Source organism: Phocoena phocoena, chromosome 11 (assembly GCF_963924675.1).
Source record: "Phocoena phocoena chromosome 11, mPhoPho1.1, whole genome shotgun sequence".
Classification (NCBI taxonomy): domain Eukaryota; kingdom Metazoa; phylum Chordata; class Mammalia; order Artiodactyla; family Phocoenidae; genus Phocoena; species Phocoena phocoena.
In genome coordinates, this window is record NC_089229.1 from 7,913,468 (window position 1) to 7,933,337 (window position 19,870).

The following is a 19,870-nucleotide window of genomic DNA, read 5'->3' on the forward strand; positions in this document are numbered from 1 at the left end:
TTTTCTCTTATTTCTTATTTAGGTCACTTCATCTAATAATGGCAATATGTCTCTCTCCCTGTAAAGCTAGATTTGTGCTTATTCTCTAGTTTTTCAAGGATGAATACTATATTTAGGAATAGGTACACTGGTGGTAAAACTATGAAGAAAAACAAAAAAAAAAAAGGTTAGAACAAAAGTCAAGATGGTAGGAGACAGAAGGGAGATGTGCTTGAGATTGCCCAAGGGACTACTAAGGTATAAGCAATGATCTTCTTATCCTTGATGGTGAATACATGGTTGTTCATTTTATCATTATTATTTTAAACAGTATATTATATTTATTGTTTATAATATATGATAAGTTTGTATTTAGAAATATAATAAAACTGAGAAATACCAAAGAAAAAGAAATCTTAATGCAGCAAAAGCAAAAAGAAACAGTGGAATATAATGAAAAAAACACATGGAATATAATGAAAGTGAAATATTAATCCTTAAATAATTATAATTAGAACAGAAGAAAGGATGAATATTAATGAGTTTAGGGAATTCCCTGGTGGTCCAGTGGTTAGGACCCGGTGCTTTCACTGCAGGGGGCCCGGGTTTGATCCCTGGTCCGGGAACTAAGATCCTGTAAGCCATGTGGCATGGCCAGAAAAAAGAGTTTAGCATCTAATTTAAGAAGTTTAGGGCTTCCCTGGTGGTGCAGTGGTTGAGAGTCCGCCTGCGGATGCAGGGGACACGGGTTCATGCCCCCGTCCGGGAAGATCCCACATGCCGCGGAGCGGCTGGGCCCGTGGGCCACGGCTGCTGAGCCTGCGCGTCTGGAGCCTGTGCTCTACAACGGGAGAGGCCGCAACAGTGAGAGGCCTGTGTACCACAAAAAAAAAAAAAAAAAGCTTAAAAAAAGAACAAGAGAATAAACACAAAGAGTAGAAGAGTGAAATTAACAAAGGCCAGGGCACAGTGTGATGAGATAATAAACAAAGACAAAATGGCATTAATGATGTGCAAAGTTTTTTCTTTTTTTTAGTATTTTTATTTATTTTAAAAATTATTATTTATTTATTTAATTTTTGGCTGTGTTGGGTCTTAGTTGCGGTACGCGGGATCTTCACTGAGGCACACAGGAGAGAAGATGGTTTTAAAAGACTAATAAAAACCCACAAACCTCTGCTGAGATTTCTTTGCACAGATCTTAAGTATACAGAATTAAGTCTGTTTTGTCAAATGTATACATCCATGTAACCACACCCTCATGGCCTTACCCAGCCAACACCCCATCAGAAGCAACCACTAATCTGATTTCTATCACCATAGATTAGTTTTGCTTATTTCAGAACTTCATATAAATAGAATCATATAGTTTGCAATTTTCTTGTGTCTGGCTTATTTATTCAGTGTAATGCTTTTGGGATCATTCATGCTGTTGGCAGTGCTGTAGTTTGCTCCTTTTTATTTCAAGGATATATCACATGGTAATTTCCATATCTAATATCCTGGTTATGGACCGCTGGACTATTATGAGTACACTTGCTATCAACATTCTTGTACAAGGCATTTTTTGGACATATGTTTTCATTTTTCTTGGAAAAATACCTAAAAAGAAACTGCTGGTTCACAGAGAATATGTATGTTTACTTTTAAAGAAACTGTCTATTAAGATTTATTAGAAAAGGGACTTCCCTGGTGGTGCAGTGGTTAAGAATCTGCCTGCCAATGCAGGGACACAGGTTCGAGCCCTAGTCCGGGAAGATCCCACAGGCTGTGGTTCAACTAAGCCTGCGAGCCACAACTACTGAGCCTGTGCTCTAGAGCCCACAAGCCACAACTACTGAGTCCTTGTGCCACAACTACTGAAGCCTGCGTGCCTAGAGCCTGTGCTCCACTACAAGAGAAGCCACCGCAATGAGAAGCACGTGTATCACAACGAAGAGTAATCCCTGCTCGCCACAACTAGAGAAAGCCCACACACAGCAGCAAGGACCCATTCAGCCAAAAATAAATAAACAAACAAACAAATAAAGATATCAAGAATGTAAAAAGGTACATAAAGGGAAAACAAAACAAAAGAAAAAAAGGAAGGTAAAAGGGTACATTACTACAAACACAAAAGATTAAAATGTAAGATAATACTACAATTTTAAAAACTTAGACAAAATGGTACAAAAATATAATCTACCAAACTGTCTCCAGAAGAATAGAAATATAAACTGATAAAAACACTTCGGAAATGTCTGGCATTTTCTATGAAAGTTGCAAATATGCATATCCTATGACCCAGCAATTCCATTATTAGGTGTCTCTTAGGCAACCTTGATAACTTACATACCGTGAATAATGTACAAGAATGTTCACAGAACATTGTTCATAATGGTAAATACCTGGAGAATATATAAATATCCATCTATGGATATTTATCACATTAAGAAATTCAAACTGAGAAAATTTTATAATATTCATTTAAAAATAACAATAAACTCACTAATTACATGCTAAAATAACATTTTTAATGAAAATAACTATGTTTCTAAATAAAAATATTTAGTTAGAAAAGTGGCATTGTTTTACATTTTTGCAAATCTCTGTCTAGCATAGACAAAGAGAAGACAGCTGGAGTCTCATCTTTGCTTCTGCATTCAAGTTGGTGTGATATTGCATGTCATAAGGTCTCTGGGATACTTCACAGTACAATTGAGAGAAAATAAGAGTGAAAAAGAGCACATAATGTAATGTCTTAGTATTCTTATGAAAATATATTTAACTTCACAGACCATACTCTACCTGCTATTCTACACTCTAGCAATTACAATGAACAAACTACAGCGGCATACAACAATATACTGCTGTACAAAAGAAGACACAGACATAATATTTCAAATACATAAAGTTCAAACATGACCAAAACCAAATTATATAAACTACTTTATTAATTGTAAAATAAAAAGAAAAGCAAAGACATGATCACCATAAAAATTGGGAGAGTATTACCCTATCAGGGAGAGAGGGAGTTATCACAGGGAGGGAAGGACCACATGGTGGAAAAGCTTCTTGGGGGTGGGGGGGGGTCACAGTAATGTCTTATTTCAGGGGTTAAGTGTTTCCTGTAAAGGGCTAGATAATATTTATTTTGTGGACCGTACTGCCTCTGGTGCAACTACTCAACTCTGCCATGGGGTGGGGGTGGGGGAGTGGAAACCACTGTGTTCCAATAAAACTTTATTTAAAAAACAAAGTGGCAGGCTGGATTTCACCCAGAGGGCTGTAGCTTGCCTACACGTTTTATTTCTTGACCTGGGTAACGGTTACATGGGTTCTAACTTTATAATTACCCATTAAACTATTCTTTTATGGTTTAAGTACTTTTCCAGTAGTTACATTTTACAATAAGAAATGTAAAATAAATAAAGAAAAAGAAAAATAGAAAGCCTCAGTATATTAAAGAAATTGAATCATAGTTAAAAATCCCACAAAAGATATCTGGCCCAAATAATTCCACAGGAGAGTCCTACCCAATTTTCAAGAAACATTAATTCAAACCATTTTACAATATTAAAAAATAAACTATTCATTTTATGAGTTTAGTTTGACCTTGAAATGAAAACCATAAAGTCAGTATGAGAAAAATTATAAGACAATCTCATTCATGTACACAAATCAGAATATCCTAAACAACACATTAGCAAGTTGAAAGCAGTAATGCCAAAGATAAGAAAAGATGCTTAACTTCACTGGTTAATTGAGGTAATGGAAATGAAGACTACAATGAGATACTGTTTTATTCCAACTAAAATGGCAAAAATTAAGAAGTCTGATAATATCAGTGGATGGAAAGGATGTGGTGAACAGAATTATACACTGCTGGTAGGAGTGTAAACAGATACAAATACCTGAGAAAAAATTTGTATTATCTTATCATACTTGAGGTTAAAAGAAAAGTTTGAGTCCCCAAAACTACATATAGCAATATATGATTTTTATATATTTCATAAACAAGCAGAACTAATTAATATTGTTTGGGGAATCATGCCTATGTGATAAAACTATTGAAAAAATCAAGAGAATGACAAACAAAATTTAGGATACTGGTTAGTGACCTTTGGGAGGGAGGCAGTAGGGTGCCAGAGCATAAGGGTACTCACGCAGATGTAACATATTGGTAATGTTCTGGCTCTTGAGTTGAGTCGTTGGTTCATGGGTATTCATTAAAAAAAATTATATTGTATAATTTATGTTTGCTATATTTATTTTTTGAATTTACTGTAAATTAAAGTAGATAATTAAAAATAGACTTAATAAAGGAATACATGATTCTTTACTTGTATAGTCACTTGGGGAGAAAACCATAAAAAATAAGTTCCCTCACAGCTACAAGATAGTTGTAAAACCTGTCTGCTCCCAAAATATGCTTGGCCCACTGTTGCCACAAGTCCTTAGCAAAGGAGCTTTATCAAGTGAAATGAGCAGAGGCTTTAGACTAGAATAGTTGGCTCTGCACTAACGAGTTACCTAATTTTTTAGTTTATTTTCCTCATCTATTATACAGGCATGTTAATAATTGTTCCTATCTCACAGTGCTAATGTGCAGATCAAATGAGATCATGTCTGTGAGGGATTTATAAATGGCAATTAGTTTGTGAAAGCTGAAGGTTAGGGGACCATGAGGTTAGAGTTTACTAAGGCATCTGGACCCCGAGGAAGCAGCACTGAAGGGGGTCTGTGTACCTTGATGCGTTGATTGTTCTTCACATAGTGCAGAGTGTTTGACCGATTACCTCCAGCCACCACAGGTGGGTAGGCTAAGATGTCTGCACCACGGGCCCGGCATTCAAATTCAAACTGCAAAACAACAGCAAAGTACGACTGAAAGTCTGACTGAGATTTCCTCAGGGCAGCCCCAGCACAGGCTCTCAACAGCCCATACCTCCATTCAAGTACTTATCTTAAGTTAACAATGGAAAACTATTCGTCACACCTTTTTAACCGAACTATTATGCTGTAACTTCAGGCCATTTCTTTTATGCTCACCCCAATACTGTTATTCAACTCTATTATTAAATCTGTTCTTTTCTCCTGAGTGCTCTAACTTTCCTGTGATTTTCAAACTGTTAAGTCCGGAAGAGAACATGGAAAACCTATGATTGGGCTGAGCACAGAGAAACGGTCAGATACTTTACATGTTACTATTTGTTTTTTCTTATTTAGATCAACACTGAAATATGGCTTGCATTTTCAACAACAGCTCTAAATTACCAATTTCAACCTTTCAAATAGCTACCGACCTACATGCTCTGGAAGTGTGAAAAAGGATGCTAGGGAAATGGTAAATTCTACTAATTCCATTATATCCTAGGATGGAGCTGGAGACTGGTTCATATCTGCTACTATCTGCAACACCACCTCAGATTCTTTGCCTTTACATTACTTAAACAGTATTATCCTTCTTAACTCACACTTGCAAAAGTCTTTCCTTCTTTACCTGTTCTACTTCGCAATTTTCTCCATCTAATTGTAGCTCTAAATATTTTAGACTCATCTAATAAATTACCACTGACATTTAAGAACCAAATCCTCTCCACTGATATCTTGCTCACTTCCATGAAAGCCAACTGGATGCCATATGCAAATCAATGAAATTACATTTGCGTCCAACAAAACTTTTCCAGCCATTTAATGCTCACCTTAGCATAAAGAAAGCCTTCCTCTACAGGGGCTTTACTGGCAAACATGGTCTCTATGAAAGCCTGCAAAAAGAATGAAGAATGAAAAGAACATAGTCTCATTTTAACTACGCTGCTTATTCAAATGTTCAAAATACTGGCGGTCAAACGAAAAGCACACTTCTCCCCAACTTTGTCAACCTGAAGTTATGGCTTTGTGGGCATGATAATACAGATTTCCAAAGGGGAAAATATTGCTTTCAGTAATAGCTGACTGATGACAGACTTAGTGGAAGGGCATCCAACCTACCCACTTAGAATATACATTGTATATTAGAATAAGCTACATGGAAACACATTTGACATTTACATTACAAAATGCTTCTACAGCCCTGGAATGTATGAAATTGTGGATTGACTGGTCCAGTCTACAGCAAGGTTTCCCAACCCTGGCACTATCAGCATTTTGGGCTAGATTATTCTTTGTTTGAGGGCTGTCCTGTTCAATGTAGGATGACAGTAGCATTTCCCAACTGTGATAATCAGATGTTGCCAAATGTCCCCTGGGGGACACAGAACTGCCCTCAGTTAAGAACCACCAGCCTATACTACCAATGTAAGTACTGTAATTCTCTGTGTCATGTTTTCTACCTTTATAAACATACATGTTTATAATTCACCACTGTACCTTGTTCCAAAAAGGATTCTGATTAGATTACATGGATACATAAAATACAAGATAGCATGAATTCATGGTAGAGTTAAAAAAAAGGCAGGCTTGAGAGGAATGACGCTAAACAAAACCAAACCAAAAAGAGGCATACCATAATGACCTTCACAACTACTATGGCTAATATGGACAGGCCACAAATTAATCTCTGAGTTTTCTAGCAGTCAATGTGAAAAGGGAAACTCTGTCGGCTATATAATTTGCACAGGAATATGATTATATGATACTACAACTAGAAAGGAATTTCTCTCAAGTTGTTAAATGAAGTAATGAATTGAGGAAGAAATGTTTTTAATACCACTTTTTTTTTTTTTTTGCTGTACGCAGGCCTCTCACTGTTGTGGCCTCTCCTGTTGCGGAGCATAGGCTCCGGACGCGCAGGCCCAGCGGCCATGGCTCACGGGCCCAGCTGCTCCGCGGCATGTGGGATCTTCCCAGACCAGGGAACGAACCCATGTCCCCTGCATCGGCAGGCGGACTCTCAACCACTGCGCCACCAGGGAAGCCCAATAACACTTCTTAATACAAGGTAACATCATCATAAAGCCCAAGAGAGGAAAAGCAACTGGGATGTAATGGGAATATCTGCATGGCCTGCTGCCTTTTCTCATTCTCATCTTCAGATGTCTCATCCTCAGAGAGGCCTTTCCTGACCACCCTATATCTAAATTAGCATTTTCCATCACACTTTATCCCCCTCCATTGCTTCATTTTTCCTCACAGTATTTAATTCCAGCTGACTATATATCATATATTTGTTTACTGTCTCTCCTCAGTAATGTATGTGGTGGACTGAGGATAGGGACACAGGGACAGTCTGTTTTGCTCACCACTGTATCCTTAGAACCTAAAGCAGTGCCTGCCACCAAAGGAGGTACTTAAAATAAATATCTGCTGAATGAATTAGCAATTAAAATTAGTTAGGGACTAATTAGGTGGTCCAGTGGCTGGACTCTGAGTTTCCACTGCAGGGGGCAAGGGTTCAATCCCTGGTTGGAGACAGGGGAACTAAGATCCCATCCCGCAAGCCATGAGGCGCGGCCAAAAGGAAAGAAAATTAAAAAACACGACAGAAAAAAGGAAAAGTGTGGTAGCTCTACTGAGGCTCATACACTTTTTAGAAAAATATTTTTTATTTTATTTATTTATTTTGGCTGCACCAGGTCTTAGTTGCGGCACGTGTAATCTTTGTTGAGGCATGCATGCAGGATCTAGTTCCCCGACCAGGGATCCAACCCGGGCCCCCTGCAGTGGGAACACGGAGTCTTACCCACTGGACCCACCAGGGAAGTCTTGAGGCTCATAAACTTAAAAGAGAGACTTGTCTTTTTGTTTATTTCCTTTCAAACTGTTAATGAATAGTACAGAGAAGTTTTGAAGTCATGGCCCTTTTACACTGCTATGCAGACTAAACAAGATAGAAAACTTCCTTTTGCTTCATAGGTGGTCAAATGCCTGATTTTGCTTTACTTCTTTTTGTAATCAATGTGCTTCCTATGAATCCATTTCTTCACAGATGATTCCAGGTATATAGGGTACGTGCTTCATGCCACCTATCCTCACTATGTGCGTGATACCTTTTCTGTAAAGACCAAGGGGCAAACTTTATGACTGCCACTTATTAGGTTGTCTTGTCACAATGTAGCCCACACTCTCAACTAACACTTAACTCTCTTACCTCACTAGGTGCTATTTATTTTTTTTTAAACTTTGTTTTATTTATGTATTTACTATTTTTTAAAATTTTATTTATTTTCTGGTTGCGCTGGGTCTTTGTTGCTGCGCGCGGGCTTTCTCTAGTTGCGGCGAGCGGGGGTTATGCTTCATTGTGGTGTGTGGGCTTCTCATTGCGGTGGCTTCTCTTGTTGCGGAGTACGGGCTCTAGGTGTGCAGGCTCCAGAAGTTGCAGCGTGTGGGCTCAGTAGTTGTGGCTCATGGGCTTTAGAGCACAGGCTCAGTAGCTGTGGCGCATGGGCTTAGTTGCTCCATGGCATGTGGGATCTTCCCAGACCAGGGAGCAAACCCGTGTCCCCTGCGGTGGCAGGCGGATTCCTAACCACTGCGCCACCAGGGAAGTCCCACTAGGTGCTATTTAAATGTTTGTGTTCTGACTCTTTAAAAATGTAAAATGGGTTTTCTTTGCACTTCACCCTGTGCATCTCATAATCAGAGTACATCATGAATGGATACTGCATAGTTTATGCAGAAGGGAGAGTGGAGAGAAAAAGCATTTCACGAATGATTTCATAAAGGTTTTGTGTGTGTGTCCCCATATGGGTGAGGTTAGAATAAGGAAACTGTGCCATTTGGAAAGGAGGGGAAGGGCACTCAGGGCAGAGGGATGACACAGGACTGTGGCCCATCTCAGAGTTCAGGATGGCCAGCACATATGCTGGAACACGTATGTCAGCACATATGTCAAGCACATATGGAGGAACAAGAAGAGATGAAGCTGGAAGGGTAGGTAGGAGGGGCCACACCATGAAAGGCCTTGCATGAGCATGTTGAAATGTAATCCTGAAAACAATAAGGAGCCACCCAGTTGTTTAAGTAGGAGAGGGACATCAGATTTATAAAGATCACTCTGCCATGGTAGAGTTATACTCAGGCAATAATGGAAGCAAATAGACAGCAAAGGGATAGTAGGTGTCCCACTGTGCTAGGCATAGGTCAAAATAACACAGCTTGGTATTTAAACCCAGGTCTGTTCTCTACTACACTATTCTGCCTCCCTAGGAGGGCACTTGTGGACTAGTTAATTAGATATAAGGGTTGGGGAGAAGCAATTATCTGGATAATTTCCATATTTCTATCTATGGTTGTTGGGTAAACATTGATATTATTAACCATGAAAAAGAATACAGGAGGAGAGTCAGGTTTGGTGGAGGGAGAGCATAAGTTTAGATACTTACAGGAAATTCAGGGAGAGATGTCCAGGACGCAGGATATGCATTCAGCCACAGAAGAGATCAGACCTGGAGAAAGTCTGATTCCCACCCCACTTTTCCTTCTGCCCAAATATTCTAGCAATTCTCTGTCTGTAAACATTACTTAACTCTAATGGCAAGGTCCTTTACTTATTTTAAACCAAATCAGAGTGCCACACAGTCCAACTGATTAGTATCACATAGGCACAAATTATATTTGGCTTGCCCCCCAAAAGAAGGGAAATTTTTGTTTGGGCTAAGCCACAGAAATATAGCATAACTATTCTTTTTTGTTGTTTTTGTTTTTGCTTTTCTTACCATAACTTTTCTTAAGGAAACTATTTTGTCCAAATATCCAAAAATCTTACAGAAACATTCTAGATTAGAATTGGGAATACTGAGGGAATAAAAATCACTGACAGCTAGAAATTGGTTATTAAGAAAAATAAGGCCAGGACTTCCCTGGTGGCATAGTGGTTAAGAATCCGCCTGCCAATGCAGTGGACACGGGTTCGATCCCTGGTCCGGGAAGATCCCACATGCCACAGAGCATCTAAGCCCATGCACCATGGCTACTGAGCCTGCGCTCTAGAGCCCACGAGCCACAACTACTGAAGTCCATGGGCCTAGAGCCCATGCTCCGCAACAAGGGAAGCCTGCGCACCGCGCAGTGAAGAGTAGTACTCTCAATGAAGAGTAGCCCCTGCTCGCCACAACCAGAGAAAGCCCGCAGGCAGCAACGAAGACCCAATGAGCCAAAAATTTAAAAATAAATAAATAAAAAATTTAAAAATCCTCTTTGGATTTCTTAAAAAAAAAAAAAAAAAAAGAAAGAAAAATAAGGCCAAATTCCATCTCCCTGTCTGTTGTCATTACTGAATTGGTAGATAAAGGGAATATCACAGACTTAATACTTTTAAATTGTAGGACAATACTTAAAATAGTCTCTCAGGATAACTATGTGAGGACAAGTGACAGAAGTGTGGGTCAGAATACTCCTAGGTAGATTTAAAACTGATTTTACACCTTATTCAAAGACATCTGATCATTGGGCTGATATCAATTCCTCTGGAGCCCTTAACATTATCCCACAGATCTAGTCTTAGTTCTTCTTCCTTATTTTAAAAATCAGTGATTGCAGGAAGACAAAGACATATGCTTATCACATTTATAATTAGCTATAAGCAGTCTTTGCTGGTCTGGTTGTGGCAAGAGCACTGGACACTGTACTTGAAGGACACTGACAAACTACAGCACAGAGGAGGGTTGCCAAAATAAGGGAAAATATAACAAATGAGGAATAGTTAAGGAAAACAAGTCTTCACTTTGGAAAGACTAAGGTAGAACACAGGAAAGCAGCCTTCAAATATCTGTGTGCTGTTCTGCTGTGAGGTTAATTCCAGCAGGTCTGCAATTAGCCTGAGCTGTTTTGCTAAAGTTCCCACTTGGCACTGATCCTGGTCAAAGTCTGAAATATGCTGGTTAACAGCGTTGAGAAGAGTTTCCAAGCACTTTGTTATCAGCTTGTCAGTACTGATAACAGTGAGATTAATGGTTTGTACTTGGTCTCCCTGGGACCTCTGAAGGGCTATGCTGCTTCATAGCAGGAATATGCTAATGTGACTAAAACCCAAAAATCCCTAGCTGAGATTCCATCTGGGGCTCCCTGGTTCCAAGGTGTTCTATGCATGCATCTGTGGTTCCTGAGCCAGAGAAAATGTACCATGCCCGGTCCTAAGGGAGGACAACAGAAGTCTGCACCCAGCTTCTCTGGACCTGGCAGTGAGACAGCCATTGGGTGTGACAGGTATTCTTACATTAATGCTGTAGCTATACTGTACCCTTCTTCTGTACTAACTGTAGACTTGTAAGCACTGTCACTGAGTCTTCTTTAACAACTGACCTGTTTAACTGCCATAGTTAGTACAGTTGGCATCTAATTCATTCATTCATTTTTTAAACCTGAGATGAAATTCACATTACATAAAATTAACCAATAAAAGTGAACAATTCAGTGGCATTTACTATATTCACAAGGTTGTGTAGCCATCACCTTTACCTAGTTCAAAAACATTGTCATCACCCCAAAAGAAAATGCCGTACCCAGTACACAGTTACTTTCCATATCCCCCTCACCCTAGCCCCTGGCAAGTATCAATCTGCTTTTAGTCTCTATGGATTTACATATTCTGGATATTTCATATAAATGGAATCATACAATATGTGATCTTTTGTGTCTGGCTTGCTTCACTTAGGATAATGGTTTCAAGGTTCATCAATGCTGTGGAAGGTATGTCATTTCTTTTTATGGCTGAATAGTATACCACTGTATGTATTGATATATATACTACATTTTGTTATTCCATTCATCCACTGACGGACATGTGAGTTGTCTGCACCTTTTGGCTATCCTGAATAGTGTCTCAATGAACATCTGTGTACAAGTATTTGTTTGAGTACCTGTTTTTAATTCTTTTGGGTATATCCCTAAGAGAAGAACTGTCAGATCATATGATAATTGTTTAATTTTTTCAGGAACCCCCATGTATTTTCCACAGTGACTGAACATTCCCACTGGTAATGTGCAAAGGTTCCAATTTTTCCACATCCTCGCCTACATTTGTTATTTTGTTTGTTCGTTTAGTTTTTAATAAGCTATCTTTTTGGGTGTGAAGTGGTATCTCATTTAGATTTTGATTTGCATTTCCTAAGTGGCTAATGATATTAAGCATCTTTTCATTGTATAACTTCTTTGGAGAGATGTCTATTCAACTCTTTTGCCCATTTTGTAATTGGGCTGTTTGTGTTTTTGTTTTTCAGTTGCAAGAGTTCTTTACATAGTATTCTGAATACAGACCATTATCAGATTTATGGCTTGAAAATATTTTCTCCCACTCTGTAGGTTGTCTTTTTATTCTCTTGATAATGCCCTCTGACACACAACAGTTTTTAATTTTGATCAAGTCCACTTTATCTGTTTTTCTTTTGTTGCTTATTTTCATTTCATATCTAAAAATCCATTGCCAAACTCAAGGTCATAAAGATTCACCCTATGTTTCTGTTAATTGTTTTTTTTTTTTTTTGTGGTACGCGGGCCCCTCACTGTTGTGGCCTCTCCCGTTGCGGAGCACAGGCTCTGGACACGCAGGCTCAGCAGCCATGGCTCACGGGCCTAGCCGCTCCACGGCATGTGGGATCTTCCCGGACCGGGGCACAAACCCGCGTCCCCTGCATCGACAGGCGGACTCTCAACCACTGTGCCACCCTCTGTTAAGTTTTATATAGTTTTAGCTTTTAAGGTTAGGTCTTTGATTTATTTTGAGTTAATTTTTATATATGGTATGAGGTAGGGGTCCAAGATCATTATTTTGCATGTAGATATCCAGTTGTTCCAGCATATCTGAATTATTCTTAATAAATGGTAAAGGTATTATTTTGAAAAAGAATGATTCTGATAAAAAGGGTGAAAAAAAAGAAAATTATGAGCTTGGATGATTGCCAAGCCACCACTGGTTTAAAGTAGTACTGGCTTTGAAATCAGTGGAATCTGAAAATAACAGAACTTGAACTTTAGCAGCTAGCATAATGGACTAGAAAGGAATTGCAAACCGATAGTGGTCTTGTTAAAAACTCAGTGATATGGTTGCGGCTTTCAGCACTGATCTGAGAAAGTTCAGAATCCTCTTCAGATGAGTTTCACCCACTTTGAGCGCAGGTAAAACTCTAACCAAAGGAACCTGGGCCACTGTAATTTTTGATGAACCAGCTAAGCTTGTGATACACACTACAACTAAGATAATTCAGGTAGGGCAAACTGTTTGATGGGGGACAAAAAAAAATCACGGAAGGGGTTATTCGGTGAAAGAAATGAGCCATTTTTCAGATTTACATGCAACACCCTGATGAACTAAAAATGGTTCCTAAGAATTTTAGATCAAGGAGCAGTGTCTCTGGCTTTAAACACTGTTGAGTGGAGGGGAATTAGGGCTCATTGTAGCTTCAGAGAAACCCCTGGTTTGCCAGAATGCATTAAGGGAGGGGTCCACCATACATATCCAGACATAGGCAATTGCCCTGCTTCTCCCTTGTCTTATAAATGGTTGGTGCCTACTGAAGCTGCAGAAATGCTGTAGATGTAGGCAGTATTGCACTGGCTGTATGATGAAGGAAATGAGCACCCTTATGGAATGCCCCTTACTAAATTTATAACAGACACTGTGATAAAGGATGCTCACCAGCAGGGGCTTCATATATGACTTTGCTGTTGGATCTCAGGAGGATATAAACAGGTAGTTTCAGACTTTTTTATCTCAACTTCCTCATATGGATAATAAAAAGATAATACGGAGTTTAGGACTTTACAAGAGAAATAAAGTCAGTAAGAAAAAGGACACCAAGGGGATGAAGCTGAACCCTTATCTTTTTTCTTGTTGAGTTGTTACGAGTTCTTTACATATTCTGGATACTAGATCTTTATCGGATATAGGATTTGTAAATATTTTCTCCCATTCCAAAGTTGCCTTTTCACTCTCTTGATAATATTCTTTGATGCACAAAAGGTTTTAATTTTTTTAAGTTTTTAATTATGATGCCCAATTTATCTATTTTGTTGTTGTTGCTAGTGCTTTTGGTGTCATATCTAGGACTCCACTACTAAATCCAAGGTCATGAAGATTCACCCCTATGTTTCTGCTAAGAAACACATACAAAAATTAACTCACAATGGATGAAAGAACTAACCTTATGAGCTAAAACTAAAGAAAACTCTTAAAAGAAAATATAGGGCTGAATCTTTATAGCTTTGAATTTGGCAATGGATTTTTAGATATGACAACAAAATAAGCAAAAAAAGAAAACTAGATAAATTGGACTTGATCAAAATTAAAAACTGGGGCTTCCCTGGTGGCGCAGTGGTTGAGAATTTGCCTGCTAATGCAGGGGACACGGGTTTGAGCCCTGGTCTGGGAAGATCCTACATGCCATGGAGCAACTAGGCCCATGAGACACAACTACTGAGCCTGTGCGTCTGGAGCCTGTGCTCCGCAACAAGAGAGGCCATGATAGTGAGAGGCCAGTGCACCGCGATGAAGAGTGGCCCCCGCTTGCCATAACTAGAGAAAGTCCTCACACAGAAATGAAGACCCAACACAGCCAAAAATAAATAAATTTTTCTAAAAAATTAAAAACTGTTGTGTGTCAAAGGGCATTGTCAAGAGAGTGAAAAGACAACCTACAGACTGGGAGAAGATATTTGCAAGCCATATATCTGATACTTTACATAGTATTCAGAATACTACGTAAAGAACCCTTACAACTCAAAAACAAAAAGACAAACAGCCCAATTAAAAAAAGGGCAAAAGAACTGAACAGACATCTCTCCAAAGAAGATATACTAAAATCCAATAAGCACACAAAAAGATGTCCAATACCATGAGTGAGTAGGAAAATGCAAATCAAAACCAAAATGAGATAACATTTCACATCCATTAGGATGGCTATTATCAAAACAAACAAACAAACAAACAAACCCCCAAAAACCTAAAAACAAGTGTTGGTGAGGATGTAGAGAAATTGGAACCCTCGTATATTGTTGGCAGAAGTGTAAAATGGTGAAGCCACATGGTTCCTCAAAAAGTTAAACATAGAATTACGATATGATCCAGCAATCCCACTCTGATGCATATATCCAAGAGAATTTAATGCAAGGACTCAAACAGATACTTATACATCAATGCTCATAGCAGCACTATTCACAATGGGCAAAAGGTAGAAACAACCCAAGTATTCATAAACAGATAAATGGATAAATAAAATACAGATACAGGCTATACATACAATAGAATATTATTCAGTCACAGAAAGAAATGAAGTTCTGATACATATATATATATATATATATATATATATGACACAGATAAATCTTGAAGACATTCTGCTAAACAAGTCAGACAGAAAAGGGGAAATATTACATGATTCTACTTATATAAGAATATTTGCCTATTCTTATTTAGAATAGGCAAATTCATAGTAGATTAGAGGTTATTGGGGCTGGGAGAGGGGAAATTGGGAGTTATTGTTTAAAGGTTACAGAGTTTCTGTTTGGGCTGATTAAAGAGTTCTGGAAATAGATAATGGTAATGGTTGCAAAACAATGTGAATATACTTAATACCACTGAATTGTACACTTAAAATGGTTATAATGGTAGTGTGTATTTTACAATAAAAAGTAGCAAATGGAAAGAAAATAAGGGAGCAACAATTCATTTTTTATATGGCTAATTAAAAATGTTATGAAAAGGAAGAAAATGACATTGTGCCAAACAATGATAATTTTACAGTAAGGTGGAGAACCTGCAACCGCTTGTCCTCAAACTCCTCAGGATATAAAAATCTCAAGGCAGATACACTCAATTAATCTGATTTAGAGGAATTTTAGAAAGAGAAAGATTCCAATGAGCCACTATTGTCAGATACCAAAATACTGGATTTCAATATTAAGGTGGTAATGGAAGAAGAAGATTGATATGAAGGCCAAGGTCTCTTGACCCAGTTCCTGGCAGGGGACCCAAGACCTTTTACAAATGTGTAAGTCAATGACTGGAGGTCGAGAAGAAATTCTTTTAGGTCTACTGGATACAGGAGCACAGTGTGCAGTACTGCTTAGAGCTGAAAATAAGCCCCTTAGGGATGACAGAATTAATTCAGGGGGATAAGGGGATGCTACTGTGAAAGGAATAAAAATTAAGGTCTGGGGACTTCCCTGGCAGTCCAGTGGTTAAGACTTTGCCTTCCAATGCAGGGGGTGTGGGTTTGACCCCTGGTCGGGGAACTAAGATCCCACATGCCTCGTGGCCAAAAAACCAAAATATAAAACAGAAGTGATACTGTAACAAATTCAATAAAGACTTTAAAAAAATTAAGGTCTGGTTAAAAGTTGAAATATATGATAAAACAGCATATACTGTGGTATCTCCCTTACCTGAATGTATAACTGATATGGATATAATGTTTGAATGGAAAATCTTCCCCCTACTGGGTAATATGAAGAAAAGAATAACTTGGGTCTTCCCTTCATCCAGTACTCACTGGACATGCAACACGGGAGCCATTAGAATTAACCTAAGCCAACTCAACTAGAAAACTGGAAACATTATTGGATACCTGGAAGGCAGTACTGACCTGAATAAAGAAATGTCATACGCAGGTATATTAGTGTCCATAAATTCACTGTACTAGCCCAGTGGCCAATAAGGAAGGCTAATGAACCAGGTCACTAACAGTAGACACAGACTCAGCTGTCCCCAATACACTCCACACTATTCAACTGATACAACAAGCTAAAGGAGACTGGTATCTGGTATTGATCTGGTTAATGCATTTTCCTCATTATCAATCACCAGTGAGAACCTACAACAACTTGCATTCATGTAGAATGGTTTCCAATATACATTTACAGTATTATTTCATGCCAGAAAGCATTCCAACAAGAAGGGCAATGCCCAAAGGAATTCCATCATAAAATGGAAATGCACTATATGGAGTATGTTACCAGGGGATCCATGGGACAGACTCATCATCTTTATGAGCCTTTTTTCCTCAGATCCTTCCTTTTGACCAACGGCCCAAGGATGCCAGGCAATTGGTCTGGTTCACAGATGGTAGTTCAGAACTAAAGGCAATTCTGTATGGAAAGCAGATATTGAGTCCAGCAGAAGGTAACATCCTTATCAAAGAACAAGCTGGTCCAGTGAGTTGAATTACATGTTGTATTCCTAGCCATGATAGAAGAAATGGACACAAATAAAAGCCTCACTATTTGGGTAAATACTGACTCCAATGCACTTGAAATTGGTCTAACAATCGGCCATAAATAGCTGAATAAGATTCTCACATGTGGGCCACCACTCTATATAAATCTCTACGGAAACTCTGAGGGTAAAACGAAGTAGGCCATGTTGATGCTCACCAAAGAAACCCTATGCCAGGGTTTGAAGGTGACTGGAATCAACTAGTTGATGGCCTAATTTGATCTGCTGAAATGTCAACAAAGGTCCATGAAATGCGTGGACATGGAGGAACTCAGGCCAGGCAGATGCACTGGACAATGACATAGATCACTGGCCCCTACCGAAGCTCAAATTGTTAATAAGAATTCTCCTTCTTGGAACAGTACAGTTCCATTTTTCTGTATTTATCCAATCTGTCCCCTTGTAATTGGGAATGGACTAGCTCAGTGGCTGGACCAGAAAATTATACTTTAGCGGGGAAAGGTATGAGTTAAAATTAATGATGAATGGAAAGGCAAGGTTGTTGCTGAGGGAAAGGGAGCCAATAAATGAGTGCCACAAAAGGGAAAATCTAACAATTTTGGTGCCTCAAGAGATGCTTAAAGCAAGAGAATAATATTTCTCTCAGCCTTAACTCAGAAGCTCTTGGGTGAAGGGCTCTGATGAAATCTCTTCCTCTTCTGAAGAGCCAAAAAGAGAGCTAGACAATAGCCAACCTAACAAACACACTTCCCAGAGTGATATATGTCCTCAAAATGGATAAAGAGATGGGAGCTCTGTGTCTGACTATGTGAAACAATACAAATGTAGCTAGCTTTTTTGATTCTCATTTCATAGGATGGATCTATTATAGAGGACCTGTGTTGGGAAGAAACCTGTGGGCATATTTAACAGGCTGAACCTGAAAAACACTGATTAATAATAATCTAAATGGACATTATGTAGCCATTAATTGTGATGATGGTTTAAAAAAGGTACCACAATGTGATAGTAGAATGGCATCTACTACATGTCCCATCTGTCATAATAACATTATGTGTAAAAATAGCTATTTGCCCTTTTCTTGTGGGTGAATAGGCATGAAGAGGAGGAGGGACATTTGGGACACTTGGATCACTGATAAAGAAAAAGTTTAAACTTAGTGGGCCTACATTCCTGAGAATTTTGGAATTTGTTGTTGTTGGTTATGGGAAGTGCTACGGAAAACTCAAACCAACGTCTGTTTAAGAGTAGACCAAAGTCAACTCATATGATCTAGGCCTGGAGGAATTACCATTTTGGGGGTACCAAATTTATTTCCTAATTGTACTAAAGCAGTTAGTACTCAATGGCAACATGTCTGGTGTTGGCCCACTCGAAATGAGAGCCTTAGAGGAATTAGGAGCTGGGCTATGAGTAACTGGCCAGGCAGATTTGCTTTTTTTTTTTTTTAACATCTTTATTGGGGTATAATTGCTTTACAATGGTGTGTTAGTTTCTGCCCCCAGATTTGCTTTTAATGAGGAAAGACCTACAAATGAAAAAGACCTACTAACATGAATAGGGTGCCTTGAAGGCATCCTATTCCAGGAGTAAAGACAAAAGTGGCAAGATACTTGAAGTAATAACACAGTGCTCACAAAATGAATCTTTTAATTACAGCATACACTAAGACAACATGCCCAAATCAACCCAGCAGTAAGAAGGGAACAAGCTTACGAGTTAATATAAGCTAGGTTAATAGATTCCTTAATTCAAATGGAGTCCAAGGCATCCGAAGCCCTATGGCCAGGAATTCCCATAGCAGAAATCCAGGGTATGCATTTGTGGGAGACGTATGGGCCCTGTAGTCTATGGAAGATATTAACTAGAGGATGCAACCTGTCGAGGTGCTCTTTACCAGCTTCAGCACCCCAAATGAGGGCTAACCATTCTTTCCCTATAGTGTAGTTTGTGAGTACTGGACAAACTTTAAATATCATAGTGCTTCCTGTGGTAGATAAATGGGTTCTGTTGTAGGACTCTTCTCACCGGGGACCAGTATCTGTCAAACCATGTAACCTGAGAGTAGAAATCTGGCTATGTACTCGAGATGTTCTGAATCCTGAAAAAACAGATATGGTCTCTGATTTATACTCCTATGAGGAATAATACATGGTATATGGGAAAAGGTAGATTGGGTTGGGAGGGAAAAATTGATAACACCACTATTTTGTCTGATTTATACTGTAACTACAGCGGTATTGTTATAAGGTATAATATGGAGTCATAAGTAAAATTAACACTGCAGATACTAATAGTGATCTAATATAATGGGAGACTGAGTTAAAGCCTTCTCAGGATCTTATTCCCTATGCAGCAGAACTGGTCTGATGAATACTTACAGCTGATTAATGAAAGATTATGATTCTTAATAATTCAGACAATATATGCCAAAAAGAACAGAGAGCTATAGATCTGAGAAGCAAAAGAATTGTATGGTTAGTACAAAAACATGAGAAAGTACAAGTGGAAGGTTCAGCTGTCTGTTTAAATCTATACCAACCCCATATTTTGTAGATATTGTAAATGGATTCAGCATGGACACTCTGATTGTCTATCTCATTGTATGACATTGTAAGGCAAGTAACTGTTATCAAACTAAGGATTTATTTTATTAGAAAAAGCCTTGACAATGGGTCGGGGGGTGTGAACTGTTAATTCCTAGAATTAGCTTGAGCTGTTTTGCTAAATTTCTGCATGGCACTACTTTAGTCAAGGCATGGCATGAAACATACTGATTAAAAGTGTTGTGAGGGCAATAAG

At 38.7% G+C, this 19,870-nt stretch overlaps 1 protein-coding gene across 1 annotated transcript in view; it reads right to left on the minus strand.

Moving 5' to 3' along the window:
* XPNPEP3 (X-prolyl aminopeptidase 3) overlaps positions 1–19,870 on the minus strand; it is a 56,729-nt gene that overhangs the window by 12,567 nt on the left and 24,292 nt on the right. Inside the window, exons 5-6 of the mRNA XM_065887439.1 lie at positions 5,664–5,726; positions 4,708–4,821 (exon numbers count right to left, since the gene is read on the minus strand). Of these exons, the coding sequence (XP_065743511.1) occupies positions 4,708–4,821; positions 5,664–5,726 (177 nt within the window). The remainder of the gene's footprint in view (positions 1–4,707; positions 4,822–5,663; positions 5,727–19,870) is intronic.